At 46.6% G+C, this 25,966-nt stretch overlaps 3 protein-coding genes and 2 non-coding genes across 6 annotated transcripts; all 5 read left to right on the forward strand.

The window, feature by feature from the left end:
• The first annotated feature begins 335 nt into the window (after positions 1 to 335).
• Positions 336 to 1,794, forward strand: LOC120649539 (transcription termination factor MTEF1, chloroplastic-like). The gene has a single exon (XM_039926358.1). The coding sequence runs from the start codon at positions 441 to 443 to the stop codon at positions 1,398 to 1,400; it is 960 nt and encodes a 319-aa protein (XP_039782292.1). The 5' UTR covers positions 336 to 440; the 3' UTR covers positions 1,401 to 1,794.
• Positions 1,795 to 2,652: 858 nt separating this feature from the next.
• Positions 2,653 to 2,738, forward strand: LOC120653103. The gene has a single exon (XR_005666787.1). It is a non-coding gene; the product is annotated as a small nucleolar RNA U31b (small nucleolar RNA).
• A 105-nt stretch (positions 2,739 to 2,843) lies between these two features.
• Positions 2,844 to 2,930, forward strand: LOC120653102. The gene has a single exon (XR_005666786.1). It is a non-coding gene; the product is annotated as a small nucleolar RNA U31b (small nucleolar RNA).
• A 1,345-nt stretch (positions 2,931 to 4,275) lies between these two features.
• Positions 4,276 to 9,637, forward strand: LOC120649540 (accelerated cell death 11-like). Of its 2 annotated transcripts, XR_005665292.1 has the most exons (5): positions 4,276 to 4,626; positions 5,605 to 5,777; positions 5,912 to 6,057; positions 6,367 to 6,528; positions 9,336 to 9,637. XR_005665292.1 is itself a non-coding variant. In XM_039926359.1 (4 exons), exons 1-4 carry the CDS (start codon positions 4,432 to 4,434, stop codon positions 6,471 to 6,473), a joined length of 621 nt encoding a protein of 206 aa, XP_039782293.1. In that variant the 5' UTR covers positions 4,276 to 4,431; the 3' UTR covers positions 6,474 to 6,529. The 2 variants fall into 2 exon arrangements, 1 of the variants encoding a protein (XP_039782293.1); XM_039926359.1 differs by lacking the exon at positions 9,336 to 9,637 and having other exon boundaries at positions 6,367 to 6,529.
• Positions 9,638 to 21,118: 11,481 nt separating this feature from the next.
• On the forward strand, positions 21,119 to 25,479 carry LOC120649542 (CCR4-NOT transcription complex subunit 9-like). The gene is made up of 9 exons (XM_039926361.1): positions 21,119 to 21,409; positions 22,588 to 22,662; positions 22,859 to 22,948; positions 23,250 to 23,292; positions 23,492 to 23,598; positions 23,872 to 23,967; positions 24,643 to 24,833; positions 24,914 to 24,983; positions 25,079 to 25,479. The coding sequence occupies exons 1-9, from the start codon at positions 21,248 to 21,250 to the stop codon at positions 25,193 to 25,195; spliced, it is 951 nt and encodes a 316-aa protein (XP_039782295.1). The 5' UTR covers positions 21,119 to 21,247; the 3' UTR covers positions 25,196 to 25,479.
• Positions 25,480 to 25,966: the final 487 nt, after the last annotated feature.

Below are 25,966 nucleotides of genomic sequence, written 5' to 3' on the forward strand. Positions count from 1 at the left end.
GCGCGCGGCGCCGATTGCACTGGCGAGGGGGTTGTTTTCAGTCTGCCATGTTTCCGGTCGAACAATTTGTGTTTACACGTGGGTCTCAAAGTATGATTTGTGAGTGAGTATGAAAGTTAAATTTGGTGATGAATATTTCAATTGTTATGAATTTTTATAGTATAGATATATAGATAGATAGATAATATCTTTTCCGGTTCCTTGTTTCTGACGGCCTTTTCGTTTGTGCGGGGTGCTACCTGGAGGGGCGATCACCCTCGTCAAATCCCAGCGGCCAATGAGCACCTCCCAGAGTGCCAGGTCATCAGCAACGACCAGATAAAGAAGTGGATGAGATGCCACTTCACTCCCGCTGCATCCTCGTCTTCCCCCTGCCCTGCACGTCGGACGGAGCTTCTCCAAATCAATCTTGAAGGGGAGCGATTCACATCACAGGAGCGATGCCGCTCTGCAGCTTCTACGCCTCCACCTCCCTCCCCGTCGCCAAGCCGCAGCAGTCCGTCGCGTCCTCTAATAAGCCTCACTCCACCGCCGCGGCCTCCGTGGCGACCACCGCGCCGACGCGCAGCGCGACGGCGACTGTGTCCACGGCCACGGCGGCGCTGTCGCTGCACCTCCCCGAGCTGCCGTCGCAGGTGAAGGACAAGATCCTGAGCCTGGAGCTGATGGGCGTGGACTACGGGCGCGCGCTGGAGCTGAACCCTGCGCTCCGCGACGCGGCGCCGGAGTCCATCCACGCGGTGGTGTCCTTCCTCCAGTCCCGCGGGCTCCACTTCAAGGACCTCGGCCGCGTCTTCGGCATGTGCCCGTCCGTGCTCACCGCCAGCGTCCGCGCCGACCTCCGCCCCGTCTTCGCCTTCCTCTCCGAGGACCTCGGCGTCCCGGAGTCCGCGCACCGCCGCGTCGTCGTCAAGTGCCCGCGCGTGCTCGCCTGCAGCGTCCGCGACCAGCTCCGCCCCGCGCTCATCTACCTCTGCCGCCTGGGCTTCCGGGACACCCGCGCGCTGGCGCTGCAGGACCCCATCCTCCTCGTCTCCAGCGTGGAGCGCACCCTGGCGCCCAAGCTCCAGTTCCTGGCCGGGCTCGGCATGTCCCGGGACGACGCCGTCGCCATGGTGCTGCGGTGCCCGGCGCTCTTCACCTTCAGCATCGAGCGCAACTACAGGCCCAAGTTCGAGTACCTGGTGGAGGCCATGGGCGGCGGCGTGGAGGACATCAAGGCGTTCCCGCAGTTCTTCGCCTTCAGCCTCGAGAAGCGGATCGCGCCGCGCCACCGCGCAGTGGAAGAGGCCGGCGTCACGATGCCGCTGCCGGACATGCTCAAGGCCACCGACGAGGAGTTCACGGAGATGCTCGAGAAGGAGCGGAGGCTGCAGGAGCAGGCCGCAGCGACAGACTGAGCGCGCCGCCATACCCTGCACGACGGGGTACGCTTCGTGTGCTTTTACTGGCGCGGCGGTTCGCGCATGATCCTAGGAATTCAGCCGCCGTTTCCATGGCGAGTGTCCTGGCCATGCCGGTAGCCAAGTAGCCATTTGATTTGAAGAACTAGCAGCCTGTACATATGCATTGATATTATTTGGTGGTCACGGCACGTAGCTATGAGAGAGATGGCATTCCTTTCTGCAATTTGTAAGTACTGAGCAGCAGGTCGTGTCTTATGTACATATGCTATGTATCAAGTATTCAAGTTCATCAGATGTAAGATCGTATGTATAGTTCTACTCATAACACGCGTGCTGCAAAGTGATGTCAAAAACTACGGTTAAAAACACAGTGTGTCACATGTCTGAATTCAGGTGCAGCTCACTTCTTTTTTCTTTCTTTCTTTTTTTTTTTGCGAAGAAGCTCACTCACGAGCCATGAGGTTGATTCCGAGCTTAATAAACTACCACAGTTTTTTTATTGAAAAAGGTAACTGTAATATAGGCAAAGGCATACGAGTTTTAATTATATCAGAACTGTTTTGGTTAGGTGTGTTCGATCTTCCGACTCGACATTGATGTTCACATTTTTTTTCACTAACAGAAGACATGCCAGTTAATAGCAAGATGTCTCAGCTAATCTTTCAGAGGTATTCACAAAGATAGTACGTTGCGTTCATACATATGTTTTTTTTTTGAGATTGTTCATACATATGGGTAGGTATGTTTAACAGAAGACATAGCCGTGTTTTTTGAAGAAAAAATGTTTAAAAGTGGAAGACATGAAGTTCAGGCAGGTCTGACTGTCTGAGGACGTCTGTGTGTAAAGAGAAACTCAGAAATTGCCGACGGTTTCATTTTTGTTGGCCCAACAATACGGCCCAGAACAATGCTATATCCGGAGGCCCACCAGAAACCCTAATTCTCTAGCTGGCCCGCGATAAATACTGCCGCAGCGCGCCGCCCCTCCGGCGGTTGCTTTACGCCTTTACCCCCTCCGCCTCGCGCCCTTGGCGGAGCGGAGCGGCGAGCCGTCGAGTTCTTCCTCTCCCGCCTGTCGATCGTCCTCGGCTCCCATGTTTTCTCCTCCCTGTTGCCGCCCTTCCCTCACCCGCGCTCGGTCGTTTGCGCGTTCATTCACTCTGGTTTTACTGAATCTTCGAAACGCGTCGTGTTGTTTTCCCCTTCTGTTAATTTTGGTGATTTGGCGACCTCGTTGGATGCCTTGGAGGATGATGATATGGTTTTGTCGCCCCAGTCTTAGGATCCGGCCTCCGGACCTGTGCTGATTGACTTGTTATCGAATTCTGACTCCATGCCCGGTTCATCCGCCTCTTCTTACTGCTCCGCTCGTCGCGCTCGCCTCTTTGCTCTTGACCCAGCTTTTATTTTGATCTGACGACCTCGGTAGATGCGTTGGAGGATGATGATGTGAAATTGTCGCCCCAGTCTTAGGACCCGCGCTAATCGCGGGCCTTTGCTGATTGACACTTTTGAATCTGACTCTTTGCATATGGGATCGACTCTCTGTTGGTGCCCGTTTTTACAGTTTTGATTTTTCTTCCGTCAATGTTTGTTTGGGGACGTTATTTTCTGTCAGTAGCTTAATTCTTTGTTTGCAATCTTCACCTGTACCCTCGCGGCCTGCCCATAATAACAGTAAATTTGTGAACGATTCCACAGTGAACCGATTAAAGTATATTTGATGCACAATCACCTGAATGGCGGTCGCTGAAGTGTGCCCGCTTGGCTATCTGCATCTGCTCGACTATGCTAAATTCAAAAACCTGTTTAAAAATTTTACAAATCAAATATCCATTAATTTTATTTGTAAGTTTTGAAACCCTTAAAACTCAGGCAGGACATAATAGTGTTTCAAACAACTGTGCTAAAAATTCTTCGATCATCGTTATACAGCTTTTTTTTTTTTTTGAGAAACCGGGTCACATCATATATTTGTATGAAAGATTACATAAACTTCCTTACAAGAACAACCCTGATAAAAGAAAAAATACATCCATGTCCTTGCAAGAAGCACCCTGGTCATCTTCGTTGTCGGAAGTCGGAGCCACCGCTCGCCATCGCTCTTCAAGAAAAGAGAAACGCCGAGTTTACAGCTTGAAGCCGATTCCAACCTTGACGAAGAAGCTTCCAAGAAAGCTACAAATATTTTTGATGCTGCAACAGCTGGCACACCGAATTCATCGGTATACACTTGGACCGCTGAACGCTCGAGCAAACCATAATGGCCGATGGCCATAACATCGTCAAGAGACTCGAGATCTGACGCCTCAAGCAGCGCTAGTAACCTCGAAGCCACCGACGATGAAGAGACCCAAACAGGGATGAAACACCAACCCGATTTCTCGAGCAGGGAAGAAACATACCTCACAGCTGATCCTCCAGTGCACTTGCCATCACCGGTACGGTCGCCGGAGACAAGCCCGCCACCGAGGATAAGCTGGAGGGACAAAAGACCAGGAAAGCCACAAACCCTAGCCACCTAGGACTAAAACTACTGAACTACCTTATTTCAGTACTAAATAGCTACAGATCCACCGCCAACCCGCCTAGCCCCTCTCCCTCGAACGCCAGCAAGGGCGCCGGAGGCGAGGTGCCGGCTGAATCGGCGGCAGAAGCAGAATCGCCGCTGAAGTCGCCGGTCTCTACTGTAGAGAAAGGGAAAGAGGATTCGAGAGATCTATGTAGCCAGTGATCATCGTTATACAGCTGTGTGGCAGCTAAGTGTATATCTTGCCGTGGGCCGAGGTGTAGCCCAAAGTCCGGCCCATCGAGGCCCAGCACGGCATCGATGAACCTCGGCGTCGTCGCCGGCCAGCTGCAGGTGCCACCTCAAAAAGGAAGCGTAGGAAACCCGAAAGGCAGCGCAGAAAAATTCTCTCCAAATAGCATCCCAAAAAAGAGGAAGGAAAAAAAAAAGCTCGTCTCCTTCCCCGCAGCTTGCCAGCACCCGGTAGTCGGCGAGCGAGAGCGGCCGGGCGCGAGGATGGGGTCGAGCGAGGCGGACAAGCCGCTGCGGCGGATCGCGGCGTCGTTCGAGGAGCTCGCCGCCGTCGCCAAGCAGCAGCCCCCAGGGGCCATGGACGCCGCGGCGTTCTCTCGCGCCTGCTCCAACGTCTCCGTCCTCTTCGGCTGCCTCGGCATCGCCTTCAAGTTCGCCGAGAGGGACTACGTCGCCAAGGCACCTCCAACTACTCCCCTTCCCTTCCCTCTCGTTTCTGCTCTTCGACTGCACTAGCAGCTTTCGGCTCGGAATCGCTGTCCTGATTAAGTTGTTTGGCGGGGTTTGATCGAAATTTCAGGTTGATCTGCTGCTTACTTGTACTTGTTTCACTGAGGTGAAGGTGATCAATTGACTCATAGAGTCGTCTAAGACTAGGATGTAGGACGGACGAAATGGACTCACAGATGAAGTAGATGCACCAGAATCAAACTATGAATTCTGGAATTCTGAGGCCGTGTTCACTGTTCTGTGCTTGTTTGTTTGTTTGTGAATACTTGGGGTGCTAGAATCCTATCTGCTGCACTTTGGCTGCTAGTTACTATTATTTAGCAGATCTCCCAAATTGTTACTAGGAACTTGGATAACTCACTGCCATAGCAAACTTAGTTGCTACTACTTTACTTTGGGCCCTTGGTAATGGTGATGAGTTACTTGTCAATTCAGTTGCGCCCCTTTTGGATTGTTGAACTATGTGATCCTCTGCTTACTTGTCCTCGAATGTGGCAACTGAGGCAATTCCTTGAAATTACTGCTGACTTGGAAATTAGGATGCAAAATCGAAAAGTTCAACTAAACTTGAGTTTTTGCAACTGAATCAGATTATTTAATACATAGGCTAGTGTTTATTATGGTGGATAAGTGCTAAAATCTGATCTGATGTACTTGTTATTTTAACTCTAGTTTAATTTGACAGATCTCTTCAGTTAAGACTATACACTTGGATAACTTACAGTTCAGAATAAGGCACTTATATGTGGACAATTCACTACCCCAATTGATATAGTGCGTAACTAGTTTACCTAAGTTGGTGGTTCATATTTGCTCTGCTGCTTTTGGTTCCTGAATTTGTGCCCATTTTTGACTTGTTAGCTATCTTATGTGTCTGAGCTTTTCTTTGGCGCTCCTCTCTGATCCCTTCCGATGAACTATTTACAGGTTGATGATTTGCTGGAAGCATCCAATTCAATTTCAACATTGCCCTCGATGGTTGAGTTAGACATTCAGAAGGACACTGTCAGGGCAGTAGGGAGCCATACAAGGAATCTGCTTAGAGTGAAGCGTGGTATTGATATGGTTAAGGTTCTGTTTGAGAAAATGCTGGTTACAGAGTAAGTACCAGTTGCACAAGACCAAAGTCATTTCACCGAACTACATAGAACTTCATCTAGCAAACTATCATGTTTGTTTTTCTTGCATGTGCATTTAGCGACTGACTGATCCATTGTTGATATTATTATTTCAGGGGCAACTCGCTTAGGGATGCAGCATCAGTAGCTTATGCTCAGGTGTTTGCTCCTCATCATGGATGGGCCATAAGGAAAGCAGTTGCTGCTGGAATGTACGCTCTTCCCTCAAAGTCCCAACTTTTGAAGAAACTGAATGAAGATGGTGGGTAACACTGATATGCTTTTACTTGTTTTGCAATTTAAATCTCTAGAAGCTGCAGCCCATAGCAAAGTGGCAACCAACCAATTTTACGCTGGAATCATTACAACACAATGCTATTCAGGTCCTTAGAAAGCATGAAGATAGTTGAGAGCTAACTAATATTCATGTATTGCCTATTGTCTGATGTGCATGAATCATAAAAAGAAGATGAGTGCATGGAAAAGATTTTTAATATGTTAGGTTTCTCACAGTGAAATAGCTTATTTTTGACCTGTGGCAATGTTGACAGTATTTCCTTTTCACTTGTAGAGGAGTCGGCAAAGGCTCAAGTGCAAAACTTCGTCAGGTCATCAGCACCAGTAATCCGCTACGTCGAAGACCTGTTCACCTCAAGGAATTTGGGCATAGATTGGTGAAGAGAACTTGCAGATACCTTTGATGTACTTATCTAGTCAGATGATCTGCGAGCTGGTGTCACACCCGGTTTCAAGGACAAAACCGAATGCATAGCTATATGTATGCCAGGATCAAGTTTCATACATATAGAGACGTCATAAGTGAATAATCAGTAACAGTATCACGAAAAGAAAACTAAAACAAATAAAAGACTATCAGAGTTATACAGCTTATCCTGGAAACGAAGGCTCCAAACTTCACATGCAATCGACTGGGGGTTGCGTACGCCTAGAACTCAGCATCATCTTCAAAATACTTCTCACACCTTCTTCTTCTGAGCAGCAGTAAGCAAGGGTGAGTACACTTATGGTTGGTACTCAGCAAGGCCACAAGAAATAACCAGAAAATGATTTAAATCCATCTTTAAGTTTATTAATCATGTGAGGGTCCAAGCCGCTCTTGACCGTGAGCACGGCTAACCGGTTAGTTTTAACTCTGCAGAGGTTGTACACTTTCACCACAATTCGCGTAAAAGTTCCGAAGAACTTTGAACCCAACCACGCAATGTGCTAGCTAGGCACAATACCACACTTCCGAGGTGTGATTGCATAGGGACGCTACGAGGCCTTTACAAAGATTCCCTAATCTATGACAATCCGCTAAGGTTTCAAGTCAAAGCGGTCATAACACTGTCCTAATGAGGTGGTACCTTGCCAAAGGACCATTAAACAATACCAATTGCCCCAAAAGGACCGAGCTATGCCCCGTCGATGCATCCCCTCTTGCCCTTTCGGTAAGACTGTCACAAGCTAGAGTCTCTAATTAATCAGCCAAGACCAGAGCCATATAGTATTGTGGTTGTACTGTTTTCTTGGGTGGTTCTCCATGTTCCAATTAAATCATCATAGTACTCTTGTAAATAAAGCATAGATAGAAGTATGGTTAGGGTCACTTGCCTTTCTCCAACGAAAAGCTACTCTTACTGCTCTTCAGCTTTTGCTCACTTGAAACTCTTGATCTTCAATCTTCGAACAACGATCCTTCTACTCGGAGCAAACATCGAGCAAACATACAAGCAAACAACAAGTACAACTAAGAACAATACACCAAACAAGATAAAAAGCTTTAAAAGAACGCACTAAAGGATAGGGCCCGCTGCTACGGTTACGAGAGCGCAAGAAACACAGAAAACGGAACTAAAACGGTGATTCTATGGGATAAACGATGCTTCAGGGATCTAGTCGCGATTAACTATAGAGTTAAGAGCTAGCGGAAAAGATTTGTAAGACACAACAAAGTGTGCTCACAGAGGATAAAAAGGTTATAAAGCTATCGCACACGTCACAAGGATCACGTGAGCGCGAGAATCGATGAAAACGGAGTTAAAACGTGGAAGATATGGCTAAAACAAGGCTCTAGGGGCTTATTTGCGAAGAAACAGAACTTCTAGGGGCTAGATTTGAAGAAACCAGGGACCTAAACATAATTAAACCTAATCTTCAGGGGCTAACATGCAAAAACTCGAGCTCTGGACTGCGGGCATGATTTTCCTAAAGATCAAGGGGTTTTCTGTAAAGATTTGGGCCAAAACCTAATTAGTTTTGTATAGGGCGAGACCGCGGGTTGATTTCGAAAAACGTAGAGGGCTCTTTTGCAAAAATACCAAAGTTGACCGGTACCTGGCTAGTTTGACTCGGGTAAGATCTAATCTGCACCGTTGGATCTAGATCTGACGGTGTGGAATAGGTCAGAGCGGCTCGAACTTGGCTCAGCTGGGTCGGCGGCTCGGCTTGGACGGCTGGCGGCTCAGAGCGCGCGACTTAGGCGAGCTGGACGGCTCGGCGGGTCCGGGCGGAGCCGGTGGCGGCGCACGGTCGCCGGCGGTGAGGGGCGCGGCGGCGGGTCACCGGAGCAGATCGGAATCGGCCGTCCGGGGCTCGATTTCGAGCGTGGCTAGGTTGGGAAGCGAGCGCGCAGCACGACAGACTCGAAGGCGGAGCTTGCGCGGGGTAGGGGCGAGCAGAGCAGGCTTGCGGCGACGTAAGGCGGAGGGGCGGCGCCGGCGAGCTATAGCGCACGCGCGAAGGTGAGAGGAAAGGGGGAAACGGGTCTGCGAGCTCCCTCACCTCAACGCAGAGGTCTGGGAAGGCTTGGCCGGCGAAGAGCGGCAGCGAAGAGGCGGATTGGCGGCGGCACAGAGCTCTCGGGCTCCAAAGGCGGTGGCGTGCTAGGGTTTTCACGCGAGGCGGCGACGGCTGCGACTAGGGGATCAAAGGGGCGCGGGGAGACGCTTTATAGGGCGGGACGGGGCCACCTTGGCGTGCGCGCCAAGGCGCGCACGGCGCGGCGTGGAATCGGGGCGCGGCCAGACTCGGGGAGAGGCCTGATCCGTCCCGAGCTAGGGGATGACCCCGACAGGCGGGCCCCGCCTGTCGGTGGGCTGCAGGAGGGGGAGGCCGGGACGGGCTGGGCCGGAGTGAGAAGGTGGGCCGGCGGGGGAGGTTTGGCCCGCGAGGGAGAAAGGAAAAAAAGAAGAAGAAGAGGTTGGGCTGGTCTGGAATCAAGGGAGAAAAAGAGAGAGAGAAAAGAAAGGCTTTGCATTTTTTTTTGAAATTGATTCAAACAATTCAATTCAAATTCAAATTCTGAGAATTCAAATTCAAATTGAACAACAAGCAATAAAACAATGCAGTTCAGCATGAATGCAACACAAACAAAACAACCTCAATTATTTTAGAAGACAACCAATTATTTTGTTTTTTTTAAATTCCCTGTAAAGAAAAATAAATGTTGAGAAAATTTTAAAATTTTGAGGAAATTGTGGTTTTATTTTAAATTTTAATCACATCCTGAAATTCAAAAATTTCAGGGTGTGACAGCTGGGCTCAACAAACTTTATCCTGGTTATCTACTACTAAGCAATCCTGCTCTGGAGTTGTTTGTGATGGATAGTTGAGTAAACACTTTGCAAGTTTGAACTCAAGTTTCATGTATGTGATGATCGTCGATGATGAGGAAACATATCGGCCTGCTTTTGTAAAATTTTCTAGATATCTTTGCATCTTGCTTATGCGTGCTCTCCTAAGATGATATGCCTTAGGAAACATAGAATGATAGCACAGTGAGCTTGAGTGCTTGACCCAATTTCATTTGCTGAATGAATGACCTTTCCGGAATTCGAAGACCTTAGTCTCAATATCTCACAGCATCATGTTGATTTCAAATCGAATTTGTGAGCTTTCAGCTAGCATTATACTATTATATGGAGAACTTGTATATGAAAGAATCACACATAATTGACCTTGGCACAATTATTCAGATTTTAGCGAGAACAGAAAGTGTGTAAATCTTCATCTCTGATTCGTCCATGATGTCAAAGCCTATAAACATAATGAACTGATAACCTCGTATGCGAAAGTTTTGTACCCTATAAAGTTCCGAGCCTAACAGAAAGGGATGACCAACAGCATCTTGAACGCTCCTGATGCTGAAGAACTGCCGCTGCGGCAGTCCAGCAGGACGCTACATCGAATGCGAGAGATGGAACACTCTTTCCCACTTTCACAGGCATTCCATAAAAAAAAGAAAAGAAAGGGGACACAAATCTGGAACATGTCTAGTGGAAAATCACATGGAACGTTAACACCGCCATGACCAGGCTATGCTTACACAACCCGATCCAGAGCCAAAATGCGATCATGGCATTTTCAGCAAAGGTCTCAACTCGAATCCGGACCTTGCAGCCACAGACTACTTCATTCATCTGAACTATGCCAGCGCTAGCGAGCTTCTGGATCTTTTGCATCACCCAGTCCGGGGGTTCTTGAGGTGCGCCTGGGCAGCCCGTGGGTACTCCTGCAAATCGCCTGCAGAACGAGCACCACATAATCAGATCCTCAGACTTATTTACCTACAGCCTACAGGTTACATTTCAAATCAAACCTATATGTTTGTTGTTACCTGCCGCATGATCGGATCAGTCAGGATGTTCTGGATTTCATGCAAGTCGCTGGTCGCATAGCTTTGTTGTGCATTAAGAAAGAAAAGGGGGGACCGTTAACCATCGTGTTCTCGCAGTAGTAGTGGATGGAGCAGCTGACATGCTCCACAATGACCGAACCAAAGCTTTTCAGATGAAGAATCAGTTTATCTGTCTCTCTTTCAGAGTTCCTCCACGCTGAGCTCGCCTCTGCTTGCCGTGTTTTTTTTTTTGAGAACGTGCCTTGGCACGTATTTCATTAAGAGGAAGAGGAAAGTGTTACATCTACGGTCCCAGCAAGGAGACCGTCTACCCCACATCACACAGCACTAATTACATTTACACCGTTTTGCGACCTGGACTGAGAACTAGGAAATAAGAAACCCTTAGCGAAGAAACCGGCTGTGGCCCAGACAACACCTTCATCCAAAATGATATCCGAAAGTACCCAAGGCATGGAGGCCTTCCGATCAAACACGCGGGCATTGCGCTCCTTCCAAATTGTCCAGATGACGAGCAGGACAAAAGTGTCGAACGGTTTCCTTCTGTCTTTGGGCAAGCGCTTACGAGACGTAGACCACCAGCTGACAAAAGATGTCGCACTAGAGCCCGGGGCCAACCGTTGTAAATCACCTCGTCGTAGCAAGCGGAACCAAACGTCCCTGCTGTAAGAGCAAGAGACCAGTAGATGGTCAATCGTCTCCGAGTCTTGATCACAAAGAGCACACTTGTCATGGTCCTGCAAGTTATGTCTGAAGCGCCGGCTACCCGTCCAGCAGCGTTCATGTAGCACCAGCTAGCAGAAGAACTTGCATTTGGGAGGAGCCCTGGTCTTGAGGAGCAACTTTGCCCCTGGCACGATGGTCTGCCCGAAGAACAATGTAGCATAGGCTGAGGAAGCCGAGTACTGATGGTCAGGCGTCCATCGCCACAACAACACATCATTAACACCGTCCAAGAGCTGGTAAGGCCGAACCAGCTCCCAGATGTTGAGGTAGTCAAGGATGACCTGAACGGTTAGTGCTCCTTTGATGTCTTGTGTCCAGGATGAATTCAGGAGCCCCTGTGCAACGGTCGTAGACCGCTTGGCCTTGGCTGGGACAGCAGCAAAGAGGCAGGGCGCCAGAAACTCAATGGAGGATCCATTCAACCAGTTATCTGTCCAAAACAAGGTCTTCTTTCCATCCCCGACCTGGACGGTGGTTGATACCCGGAACAGGGCAGTGCAAAGGGCATCAGACTTCGCGGGAAGGGAAGCCCAGGATCTGGTTTCGTCCGTACGGCGCAACCATTCCCAGCGCAGACGTAGAGAAAGGCCCATCAACTTGAGATCAGGAATACCCAGGCCTCCCAGCTCGGCGGGGCGACAGCATTTTGGCCAAGCAACCATGCAATGCCCCCCATGCACCGAGGCCGTTCCCTTCCAGAGAAACGCACGCCGCAGCTTGTCAATAGCCTGAATGGCCCACGGACAAAGCTCCACCGCGATCGCCGTGTGCACAGGAATTGCTGAGAGGGTGACGCAAGTGAGCACCTTGCGACCAGCACGTGACATGAGGGCAGCCTTCCAAGAAGGTAGTCTTGCAGCAACGGAATCGACCAGGGGTTGTAAATCAGCCCTTGATAACTTGTAAATGGACAAAGGAATTCCCAAGTATTTGCAAGGGAACGGGGAGAGACGACAAGGGAAGAATTGGAGGATAGTGCAGGTGTCGTTCAAATCGCATTGGATAGGACTTGCCTGGCACTTTTGTACGTTCGAGAGCAGACCCGATGCCGCAGCAAAGACCTCCAGGATGGCACGCAATGCAACCAGCTGCCGCTCCTCGGGCTGGACAAAAATTACCACATAATCGGCATAAAGAAAAGCCCGGCATTTCACCTTTGGATCAATGGTCTTTAACAAGTTATAACTCTCTGCAGCCGAGATCAACGCGTTCAGCGTTTCCATGACAAGTACGAAGAGCATGGGAGAAAGGGGATCCCCCTGTCGCAAGCCGTGGGCGTGATAGATCCTTGTCCCAGGCGAACCATTGACGAGGATTTTTGTGCTAGCAGTAGAAAACATGATGCACAACCAATTCAGTCATCGACTTGGGAAACCCATGTGTTTTAGCACTGCTAGGAGAAAGGTCCAATTGACCGTGTCGAACGCTTTTGTGATGTCAATCTTCAGCAGCGCAGCGGCTTGTTTCTGCTTGTGTAAAAGCCTGGCGGTTAACTGCACAGCACGGAAGTTGTCATGAAGAAACCTTCCCCTGATGAATGCGCTCTGATTGGGCTTGACCAATGATTGCAGGAAAGGAGCTAGCCGTGTTGCAAGAACCTTTGCCGCCAATTTTGCGAAACTATGGAACAAGCTAATAGGCCGATAGTCAGAAACTTCTTGCGCAATGCTTTTCTTCTTAAGTAGGATCATGTATGCTTGATTTACTAGGTAGAAGCTCCGGCCATCGAGCGACCATAAAGCATTGAAGGCAGCCATTATATCAGCTTTAATTATTGGCCAAGCAGTCCTGTAAAAAAGTCCAGTGAACCCGTTCGGTCCCGGCGCCTTATCTGCAGGTGTGTCCAGGATGGCCTTCCAGATTTCCTCCTCGGTGAAGCACTGGTCGATACCATCGAGCTGGAGTGAAGGCAGCTGAAGCACGTCGAAGTTAAGGGCCATCGACCGCGGCGAGGAAGCCCCCAGAATCGAATTGAAATGATCAAAGTGCTGCTTAGTGTGAAGTGAACCAACATGTCAAAGATGGACATCATCTCTTCCACTAGCATCATATCTCCCTACACCATCAAGCAATCCATGTTTAGACCTTCAGGAAGGGCTCCCAGCTTTGGTGTAATGTAATAAGCAGCCTGTACACCTGAAAAATAGAGGATAGAAGCTTAGAAAATGTCCAAGGCATCAAGCACAGCTGCACAGGACATACGGCTTCGTCCCAGGATCATAAACAAACTCTTACACTCTGTTCGCTGCATCCAGCCAACAGTATTTTTTTCTCATACCAAACCAACACCAGCCAGCAGCCACCAGCCAACCAGCAGTACTTTTCTCTCATAATAAATCAGCACCATCCACCAGCCACAACACAGCGAACAGAGTGTTAAAAGATAATCTCGCAATATAACCCAGAGATAGACGCGTCGCTGTCTCGCTGACTCGTTGGGGTGGGTTTAGGTGCCGGTGGAGGCTGACGGTGGGCCACTGAGGAGGCTTCGTCGTTCGGTGACAGATCCCAAAGCCCAGCCGGGGGCACCCGCACAGCGCATCGCTTCCCATGAAAAAAAGGGCCTCCGCACTAGCGCCGCCAACCCGGCCGCCAATTGAGTTCAAAAAAAAACCCGGCCGCCCATTCCCCCGCGCGTAGCTCCGCGGACCTGCGCCGCATCGAGCCCCCCCCCCCACCCCCTCCCCCGCCGTAGCTCTGCCGCCTACCGGGTGCCCCGTCCAGTTCCGCCGACGCCGACGCACCCCCACGAAGCCGCCGCGTCACGTCGTCGCTCAGCCGAATCCTGCTTCGTCAGGCCAAGGTGGCGCGCCGGCTCTTCATTCCCTACCGATGCTGGTCCCCGATCTGCACAAGCAGTGCCTCCATCGACTTCCGCGCGAGTTCATGGCCGGATCTGAAGAGGGCGGCATGGGGGGTTTCTTGTCCATGGAGGACACCCGCCATACCGCCGGCGGGGCCTTCGCTTCCTCCTCGGCCACCAGCGCGGAAGGGGCACCCCAAACTCCTACGCCTCCTCCCTTCACCGGGCTGCCGGCGCCGGCGCCTCACTTCGGTGGATTCCGTCCGCCGACGCCTGGCTTCGAAGGCCACCTTCCGCAGCCGCCGGCGTATGCGCTCCCTGCTCATGACGTGGGGTACGGGCAGTACCCGTACCCGTGGCCGCCACAGGCTGGGTGGGGCAGTTCGTGGCAGCAGTAACCCCCTCCTCTTCCGCCAGTTCGCGGTGGATACGGTGATGGCGCACTTTCGTACGCGCTCCCTCCTCATGCCATGGGGTACGGGCAGTACCCGTACCCGTGGCTGCCACAAGCTGGGTGGGGCAGTTCGTGGCAGCAGTACACCCCTCCTATTCCGCCAGTTCACGGTGGACACGGCGAGGGCGCCCTGCCTGTCGGCCGCGGCCGTGTGCCTCCCAGCGGCACTGCACTGCCGTCACCAAGTGTCGGCCCATACCGCACGCGCTCCCAAACTCAGAACGCGCTCAACATTGCGACCTCCTCCAACGCCGGCCATGGCGACGATGGGTACAACGAGGACGACGACGATGACAGTGACTACGAGTCCGACAATGATTCCTTGGTAATTACCTTTGCATCCTCCACATGTTACTACTTCCTTGTTTCAATTTGTGTACACTGCAGTAGTACGCAGTTTCCCTATTCCATGTTGCAACACATAATCTCAGCTGCTACGTGGCTTCGAATACCTAAATTACATAAAAATTTTGCTATATGCAGCAAAGCTATAGCTTAGTTAGTGTGTTCAATTTGTTTACTAATTGTGGAGACATGTGTATTCATATACTAAGTTTCCAGATAGAGTCTGACAGTAGCATATAGTCTTAGTTCACTTTGAACATGGGACAGTTGCTTTCCCTCTCCATAGTGGTAGTGTCATCGTGCGTTATGAAACATGTAGTTTGACAAATTGTTTTGCAAATCCTATTTAACTTTGTCGTTCCATATGTGTTCCTTCGTAGAGAGGAATCCCTAGGTGTCGTAAATAATATTTATGTTGTTTCATGTCGACAGTTGATGTGGTAGCATGTATGCCTATGAACCTGCTGCATTCGTATGTCCTTTTGCGTAACGTTGGTTGTGTCAACTGCGTTATGAAGCTTGTAGATGTAATTGAACCGAGTCATTGTCATGTATGACACTTATTTGAACGTGGATTGCTTTCATGATGGTTTTTCCATTGAACTGGACCTTGTGCTTGGTGTATTGCGCTCTGTTCCTAGCTTAAGTTTTTTTTGTTGACTGTGCAGGCATCAAGTACAGCGGACAATGGAGGGTTCAACGGAGTGGGTGCATCGGATGAAGGTGCGGCAGCAGCAGAGATGTGGAACGAGCCCGCACCGGAAAGCAGTAAGTATTTTGAATTCTTTACACTCAGTCTGTTTCATGAATTTCTGAAGGATTGTCGAATTGATGACATTATGAGAATCTTCAAATAGATTGATAATTTCAGTTACTGCATTGTCTATAATGTAGATACATAGACTGAATGGAGTTAAATGGATTGGTCAACCAGAAATGATAATCAATATTGTCAAATATTGATACTCACTCTTTTTACTATATGCATCATGATTTATAGTTATGCTACATGATTCGTAGATTTAATGGAGTTAAATGGATTGGTTATGAAAGAGCATCTAGGCCCCTAGTGGGTTTTGGTGTATTGATTGACAATACGATTAAAGGACTAACTTGTTTGCATGAGATTATGAGCAGGTATTTAATTTGTGGAATGATATAGCTCATGTATTACAAGCAAATGTGTATGTTCCATTGACAATCATTATATGTGACAAGCTAGAATGAGAAAGAAAAATGGAAGAGCAAAGTATTCATGTGTAAGTATGAAGGCTCTAATATTGTGCTGAAGCTTGTTAGTTTATGTGGGACTCAAAGTGGCAAGCAAAAGTTGTAAAAAAAATAGAGCAAGGTATTCATGATTGACATGAAGGCTCTAATATGCGAAGGCTTGTTTCGGATGTATATGACAAGCAAAACAAGAAAAAGGAAAATGTGAGCAAGTGTTCATGATTGACATGAAGGCTCAAATATCTATTAAAGACTTATTCGACTTATGATAGAATTCGTATGACAAGTAAAGGTTATGAGAATGAGACACAATATGTTGTTGCATAGTCTCAAATTGGAAAGACTTGTCGTATGAGATGAATATTATTGTACAAGGGAAGCAAGCAAGAGAAAAGTGAATGAGACATGAGTTGATATGTATATGTTATCTCAAATTAGAAGACTTGTATAAAAGATTGAATTGAGAATTCAAATTGACAACGAAGATTTCATGCATGCCACAAATCAATATGAGTTCAAGATGGACGGCTAGGATAAAGGTAGAGGACCGAGAGGCGTGTTTCTAGAGGCTACGCAAGCGTTGGCTTGGGGGGAGCAAGGAAACCGATACGGGTCAAAATACCGGAGATCCTAGAGTCATGGAGAGCTCTATGTTGAAAAGTGTCATTATTTGGAAAATGGGAGTGACTTGTGAATCAAAGATGGATTCCATTCTTATATGAAGGAAGATTCAAAGTCACTAGCTCAAGCAGGCATGCTCACTGAAATTAAGGATGTTGACAACCTCAAGATATTTATTGAAGAAGTTCGGCTTGATCAAGACATAAAAGCTCAAGTGTTGTGTATGTCATTATATGTGAACTTGAGTATAGGATGCCGTACTATCAAGAGGGATGCAACATCAGTGGTTTGACATTACCAAAAGTGCTCATAGCTATCCCATGTGAGAAAAATCAGAGAGAAACACTTGGAAGCAGAAAACCTACTTGGACCGGTCTGACCGGTCCAGCCGACCGGTCTGACCGGTCGGGGTCCAACGGCTAGTTAATTTGAACTGACCGGTCTGACCGGTCTGGGGGACCGGTCTGACCGGTCTGAGTCTGACAGAGCAACGGCTAGTTTTTGAGAGAGGGGTATTTATACCCCACACCATCACCCATTCGTGGGTGCTGATGCCATTACATTCGAGAGCCATCTCTGAGCCGTGAGAGCACTTGAGAAGTCCTCCCCAACCTCTCTTTGTGAGATTTGAGTGATTAGAGTTGAATCCTTTGAGTTGGGTTGAGTGAAACATTTGCTAAGAGAGCATTTGAGCAGTGAGAGCATAAGCCCTAGCTTGAGCACTTGCGGTTGCGTCGCCAACTTGATTGAAGCATTTGTTACTCTTGGAGGTGAAGCCTCCTAGACGGCTAGACGTCGCCGGCTAGCTCCCAAGCTTGTGGTGAGCAGCGGCAAGTTTGTTGCAGCAGCGATCGTGTGTCACGAGTACACATGGTCATATAGTGGAAAGGAGGAGATAGCTTGACCTTGTGGTCGCGATAAGCTTCCTCAACGGAGACTAGGATTCACACGTGGTGAACGTGGTGAATCCGAACTTCGGTGAAACAAATCTCTGTGTCTTCTTGCATTATCTTCATTTAGTTTGCCTCACACTTTGTACTCTAGCTTTATTTGTGCTTCCGCTTCGATCTACTTGGTTTTGTTGTTTCTGTGTGTGCAGGGTTAAGAAATACATTTGTAAGCACCTAAAGAAGCACCACACCAAGCTGCATTTGTGCTAGAGCTCGTAAAGGGGAGGATTAACACTTTTGTGCAGGTTCTGCGTAGTACCGGTCTGACCGGTCTGAGCGTTTGATTCCTGTTTCTAAGCCTAGTACCGGTTTGACCGGTATGCCAGACCGGTTGGTTGCTGACAAATGTGTTAAGTGCTTTAATCTGCAGTATTAATTTTTTTAAATGCCTATTCACCCCCCTCTAGGCGACATCACGCGATTAAGGTCCTTTCAGGTTAACCAGAAATTAGTCTCCAATGTCAGCCCTACTTTATTTATAAAACCCTCCATCTTCGTTTCTAGTCTTATCTTTTATTCAACAATTTTCGCTATAATGTCATAAGTGGCAGTCAAGTATAGCAATGCTTTCCATGTTTGTGTTGTTCATGAGAGATGTAATCTTTGAATTTTTGATAATGGCAGCAGCGCTTTACATGTCTATGTCTTTCTTTTTTTCCTTTATTTTTTATTTTGTGCAGATGCAGCTGAATCAGGGGCTCCTGATCCAGTTGAGGAGGCCCTTGCTGACTTGTTTGGAAGTGACCATGTAGTAATTCCGGTCATGAAAGCCGTCTTGGAGGAAAGGAAAAGGAAGAGGGAAATCATGAAGCGGACGTTACTACTGTGTATATACTATTACATGTATTTGGATTAAAAAACCACCTCGGGTAGCCAAAAGAAAGTGGAATTGAGTGGGTAGAGAAGACACTGCGCAATGAAACGTCTTGGTACAAAATGTTTAGGATGAATCCTCTTGTCTTTGAGATGCTTCATGATTTATTGGTGCAATCTTATGGGTTGAAGTCAACATCTAGGATGTAATCTCGAGAGGCTTTAGTAATGTTCCTGTGGATGATTGGGCCACCTGAAACTGTTAGGCAAGCTGAGGACAAATTTACCAGGTCAATGGAGACGATAAGCCAAAAATTCGAACATGTGTTAGAGTGTGTTAGCAACCTAGCTAAAGATATCATCCGACCAATGGACCCTACTTTCAGTACAGTACATCTCAAGATAGCAAACCACAAGTATGCTCCTTTCTTCAACAATGCAATTGGAGCAATCGATGGCACACACGTCAAAGTGATTGTGCCTGGCAAGAAGGTTGGACCATATTTCAATAGGAGCAAGGAGAAGAGTCAGAATGTGCTGGCAATATGTGACTTCGACAAGAGGTTCACGTTTGTCACAGCTGGGATTCCTGGATCGGCATATGATTGGACTGTCCTACAAGAGGCGATGCAGAGGTACAATGACAACTTTCCTCATCCTCCCCTTGGTATGTGGCCACGATTTTGCTTGTGTTCACACTCCAGTAATGAACTGTTACATATGTTTGGTGACGGATGAAAAACTTATGTATGCAAGTTTTACCTGGTGGACTCGGGTTACCCGAACCGCACGGGGTATCTGGCACCGTACAAGGGAGTGAGGTACCATCAAGATGACTAGAGAGAGGGGCCACGAGCACGAGGTAAAAGAGAAATTTTTAACCAAGCTCATTTCTCCATTAGGTAGGTGATAGAGCAATCTTTCGGTGTGTTAAAGATGAAGTGGCGCATATTGTTGGGTCTCTCTCACTATTCTGAGCGCAAACAGACACAAATCATTTTGGCTTGTTGTGGGCTTCATAACTTCATTTTAGATGATGATAGTGATATGAAGACTTCAAATAGACGGGCCAGATGTGACATTGGCAGTATCGGATGAAGATGATGATGAAGCAGAGGAGGCTGGTACTGCAACAGTCAAAGATGTGAACATGAATGCACTGCGTGATGAAATAGCAACAGTGTGCCACTTGACATCATGTTTGTGAGCACAGTTTAGTTTAGTATGTCGTGTGTGGCCATTTCTTTTAATACCGCAATAACGATGGTTGTTCATATGTGGACATTTATTTTATTACCACAATAAGGATGTGTGTGCATAACTCTGTGTTGTAATCATTAAGTTGTGTTGTTGAAATATTATAATTTGTTGTGCTTGTGTAATAATTAGGTCCTGTTTGGTTTGGGGCTAGCACAATAGCACACCTAGCATTGATAGAATTTGCTAGCATGCTACTACTGCTAGCACATGAATTTGTACCATTTGTGCTAGACATTAGCACAATCCAAAGAATTTTGCTATATATGTGCACACATACATAACCTATAAAAAAATGTCTAATTAAGGCCATGTTTGGTTAGGGCCCTAGCACACCTAGCACGGGCTGCAGATGTGCTAGGAAACCAAACGGGCCGCAGATGTGCTAGATGGGCCTTCCCTCGGCTGATGGGGCCCACGCCCGACGCGGCCTTCTGCTTCCATGGGCCGAAAAGATGGGTCAACTTTGGGTCCGTAACATATTTGCCGGAAGGCTAAAGTCTATTTTACCTCCTCCAACTATCACCAAAGTTTGGTTTTCCTCCTACAACTATAAAACCGGGTATTTCACCTTCCTCAACTTTTCAAACCGTGCATTTTACCTCCCTCGAGCGGTTTTGAAGACTGTTCGCTACAGTAACCATAGTTTTGTCTTTTTCTTTTTTTAAAAAAATTTCAGTTGAATCTTTGAAAAATCATAGTAAATCATAAAAAAATCATAAAATAGAAAATCTAATTTTGTTGGACTCCACACGAGTAGATATACGCAGTGAATATATTATATGGTATACTTTAGTATAACTTTTTTACTGTAACTTTAGATATATACTTTTCTATAATTAATTTATAGCTACAGTTTTCGTCGTCCCATTATGGTGAAATTTTTATGGTGAGCTAATCATTATATGATTAAGCTGTAGTAAAAATTTTATGATTATTAGATCATGTTTGACTGATCTATAGATTTATGATTTATGATGTCTTCGTCCACATAAATCTATAACTCAGTCATACATGATCTAATAATCATAAAATTTTTACTATAGCTCAATCATATAATGATTAGCCCACCATAAAAATTTCACCATAATGGGACGACGAAAACTGTAGCTATAAATTAATTCTAGAAAAGTATATATCTAAAGTTACAGTAAAAAAGTTATACTAAAGTATACCATATAATATATTCACTGCATATATCTACTCGTGTTAAGTCCAACAAAATTAGATTTTCTATTTTATGATTTTTTTGTGATTTACTATGATTTTTCAAAGATTCAACTGAATTTTTTTTTTTAAAAAAAAGAAAAAGACAAAACTACGGTTACTATAGCGAACAGTATTCAAAACCGCTCGAGGGAGGTAAAATGCACGGTTTGAAAAGTTGAGGGAGATGAAATACTTGGTTTTATAATTGTAGGAGGAAAACCAAACTTTGGTGATAGTTGGAGGAGGTAAAATAGACTTTAGCCTTGCCGGAAACGTCTCCCCTTTCTCGCAACGCACCCCCCGAGTCGCGTGTGGCGCTCTCGATAATCTCTCCGGCTCGGCCAACGCCAATTACCAATCTCCCTCCCAGATTCCCGGCACGAACCCGCCGCCACATCCTTCACAATGGCGAATCCGCCGCGGCCCAACTCCGGCGGTTCGTCCTCCGGGGATCCCTCGGCTCCAGAGCCACCGGCGAAGGATAAGAACACGACGATCGTGGAGCGGCTCCTGCTCGATCTCTGCGTACTGGAGCGCCGCGAGAAAACCCTCGAGTTCCTCGCCCGGGTGAATAGCTCCTCGCCCTCCCTCTGTCGCCTCGCTGCGGGGGCAAAAAATTAAAAATCTTCCCCTGTTTAGTCCTCTCTCTGATTGTCGGTGCCATATGGTGGATTTGGAGGTCGCGAACGTGTTGATGGTGTAACGCTGCGCCTAGAGTAAAGCCTGCTTGGGGCGCAATGGTCTACCGTAGGTTGAGTGCAGCTCTGTTGATAGATTTCCTGTCTAGTGTAAAATATTACTTTTGGCTGGCTCTGTGTTACTCGATCTCGGCTGACGCGCCAGCGGTGGACAGTTATGCTTGTTGATATGTGGAAAACAACGAGAATTTTGCGAGGTTCTGTTTTAGTCCCTATGCTTTAGTTTTGTGAAGAAAGCAATTGGTTTTTGGTGTATGCTAGTTTGTTTTTCGTTTATTAGTATCTGTTCTTCTGTGTAAGCCTTTTAGAATACGGTCCAGCTATTGTTGTGATTGGCCATGTGCGGTAAAAAAAAATCAGTGTTTTCAGTACATAGTAAACACGTAGGGCGCGTTTGGATCTTGAGCAATAGCTATCCTAGCCTTGTTAAGCAAAGATCGGGAGTTGGTAGAGGTAGAAAAAGCTTGTTTTTAAAGGCTACCTAGCCTGCAGGGGCAAGGAACACCTTGCTCAGCTGGGAGAGCCAAATCGGCTCTCCTTCAGCAGCAAGTGAACAGTTACGAACAGGATTGTGGGCTTCTTCTGTTGCAGCTCCCTGCGACCAAACCAGCCACGTCACTTTTCGAGGTTATGCATATATGAGCTACCTTTGACTTGACCTAGCTAAGCAAGGTGGATAGGTGATCCAAACGCACCCATAGTTGACCTGCACTATGTGCACTTTAATATAGAAAACACTGCAGTTGGTCTAATTCGACTGTTCAATGATGTGCTTTGCCTTGGTGTTCAGTTTGCATGTAAATCGAGGCTTGTTATGATCTAATGTTTGTGATGCTACTAGCTCTAGGGAGAATAAATTCCTCAAGCTTTCCTTTTTGGTAGATGATTATTTGTTCCATAAAAATTACATTGTGATACCTCATACGTCACGTGGCAAGTTTAGTTAGACTGTTGTTCAAACATTTGAGCGTGCATCCCTCAATATTGATATTGGAAGTTGCGGCTGAAGTTTCCATTTAAAATGATGGTCCTTGTTATTTCTTTCAGAATCGAGATAAATTTCAACAAGATATTGCTCCACTTCTATGGCACTCTTTTGGCACGATGGCTGTACTACTCCAGGTGGGTTAAATAATTGCAGCGTCTGGATTTAGCCCATGGAAACTTGTGGCATCATAGTACCTATGAACCTCTATAGTGAATGCTGTTTACATTAGTAATGTTGTGCATGTATATCGTATCATTTTGATAAGAAATCAATTGGGTCTTCCATGGATCTTTATGGTTCAGTTTATATAGCTAATTGAAACATATGCAGGAAATTCTGTCAATTTACAGACCTGTTGCACAAGCAAAATTAACGCAGCACCAATCAAGCCGTGTCTGCAATGCACTGGCACTCCTTCAGGTATGCTTTGACATGAGAAAGCAAGTTGCAAGAAACTACTAATGTCACTGGGGGATGCTTTAAAGTGTTATATATCAGTTCAATTTGATGAAAATTAAAAATCTGTCAGTAATTCAGTATGTCATGAATGCATTATCTTAGCCATGATAAATTGAAAAATCTTCCAATGTTATAGTATACTGCAATGTGTGGAGTTGTTTTAAAGTATTATTTATCAGTTAATGCTCCTCAAGTTGGTTTTGTACAGTGTACACCATTCTGTTCCCTGAGCTTCCTTTTCCTATTACTTGTTTCATTGCAGTGTGTCGCTTCACACCCTGACACTAAGATGCCATTCATAAATGGTAATGACTTCTACTGTGTTTAATGTTTATTACAAAGCATGAATATCCTTATGATTGTGTATCTTCAATGAATCTGTCCCTATAAATAACAGATAGTGTTTATCACATCTAGTAGTTTTGCCTGTAAAACATTGCCTCTGTACTGGTATAAATTTTCGATCTGTCTTCTGTCCTTGTCAGTAACAGTCTCATCTTGCAGCACATATTCCACTGTACCTCTACCCTTTCCTGAACACTGCCTACAAAACACAAGAATATGAGTTCTTGAGGCTTACCAGCTTGGGTGTGATTGGTGCTCTTGTGAAGGTAAGAAATTTAAGAAAACTAAGAATGGCTATGAATTATTGTTTGGACTTTAGAGTGGTGGGAGGGAAGGGAAGATGGTGGGCAAGTGATCAATTTGGATTTTTGTTTACATATTCCAATCATTCTGATTAAATGATTTGCTTGGGATCTATATAAACCTAATGCTTAAAGAGCTGAATACCACTGTAAAAGCGTAAATCCACTCTTTTTGCTTTTTTCCAAATATAATTTGGGGGAAAGAACTCAACCTTTTTTTTTGGGCAATGTATGCAGGTTGATGATGATGAAGTCATTGCGTATCTTCTGACTAGTCAAATAATTCCTCTGTGTCTGCTTACAATGGATATTGGGAGTGAGATTTCGAAAACGGTATCCTGTCTATCTTAACCATTACTCAAAACAGTATCTGTTGAGTACTCAAATATTTCCCCTGTATCTGCGTGCTATGGATATGGGCAGTGAGATCTCGAAAACGATATTTACCTATCTGTATCTGCATACTATGGATATGGGCTGTGACATTTTGAAAACGATATTTACCTATCTAGCTTAACCGTTACTCATCAAAACATAATAATCTTCAGGTTTGCTTCCTTGTAGACTACACAATTGTCATGCTCCTTTGTTTTACTATTCTGTCTGAAATAAAATAAATAAAACTCTAGCACCCGTTTGTCTTGTTAACTCTTTCAGAGATCAAACTATTTCTATCTTTAGTGACTAGGATCATATTGCAACCTATTTTATTATTTTAGCAGACAAATTACTTTCGTAATGTGATACTTGTGGACCTTCGTTTTTGTTTGCTTTGAATGTAAGACTTGATTTTATTCTTCGACACAAGGCTGTCTACTGTATAGATTGCCTTGTGGAAGCTCACGGCTGTGCATTTTCAGGAAAAAAATCATCTCTTGAATGATAATTAATAATTACGCATACAGTTACTACGCATACAGTTACCCTGCCAGGAATTTATTCAATTCTATCTTTGGGGTATGGATATATTGCTTCAGTCTCGTTAACTCAGTCAAGTTATACATGCAGGTGGCCACTTTTATTGTTCAAAAGATCATGCTGGATGACACAGGACTTATGTACATATGTAGCACTCGTGAACGTTTCCTTTCTGTATCCAATGTGCTAGCTCAGATGCTTGATGCACTTGTCGAGCAGCCTTCCCGGAGGTTGCTGAAGCACATAATCCGCTGCTACCTAAGGCTGACAGACCACCCAAGGTTTATGCTGTGCTATGTGCAAATTTCCATTCTGTGACATTGTTCTTATCCCGTCCCTAAACCTTTCTATGCTCATGCAGCGCCTGCGATGCGCTACGCACTTGCCTCCCCACCGTGCTGACAAACGGGACATTCAATGACCTCCTTGAGGTGATTTCTGCACTTTGCGCTTCACGGAAGAAGCTTTACACTGTAGCCTATGCTGCATATTCCAACTGTTCACTGACTCTGAAATCTTGCTGCAGACTCAGAAAGATCTGTCAACCAGGCTATGGCTCCACCAGATGCTGCATAACATCGCGATGGCAAGCAGTGGACACGGCGGCCCTCACGCTGACCTGAATCGCATCATGGGGAGGTGAATGGACCTGGATGCGTCAACTCATCATCTGCCAAGAGCATGCTGTAGTAGTAGTAGGGGAAGCTGTAGTAGTTTGGCCTTTGGAGAAAAACAGCACTTCGGTAGTTTTAGGGATTAGCAGCTGTTTAGCGTTGTAAAAAAAACAGGCAACTATCTGTCAGCCTCAGATTAGCGTCTCGAAGTTGGAGAAGGGTCAAACATGAGACTGAGACTCCCTCTCCTGCAAGTGGTGCATGTTCTGGCGAGAACTCTAATCTTATATAGGTTGCTGGAAATTGGCAATAATACTGGTGTGCTATGGCGCTGCAAAGACCGCGTGCTTCGTTTACAGGGTGCATGGACAGCAATGTTCCTGCAACAGCTGCTTTTTATCTAGAGGTGCAGCACTCCTGCTTCTAGCTTGTGGTCTTCACAGGTAAACAGCAATCTGCTTGAGTTGAGCGCCTTCTTGATCCTCCTGTTGTGCCAATAAGCAAAGATGATGCACCTAGACATGTACGCTGCAGTGCAGATCATCTGGGCTAGGTGGCGAGCGTCTTTTGACCCGTGTGATCCGAGCCAAGGTGTCCCCCGTCCCTTGACACCCCACAAAGGGCCGTTTCAGTTTCAGCAGCCAACGGGAGCACGCGAGCAGCCGCTTAGCCGACTCCAGCGGCCAATCCCAAAGCCGGGGCAAACTCTCGGCGCCTGCGTAAGGCTGGCTGATCGAATCCGGATTAGATTAGTGATACCATCCCCATCAAGAGCACAAAAGTTTAGCTGCTAACTGGAT

This window comes from Panicum virgatum, chromosome 9K (genome assembly GCF_016808335.1).
Source record: "Panicum virgatum strain AP13 chromosome 9K, P.virgatum_v5, whole genome shotgun sequence".
Classification (NCBI taxonomy): Eukaryota; Viridiplantae; Streptophyta; class Magnoliopsida; order Poales; family Poaceae; genus Panicum; species Panicum virgatum.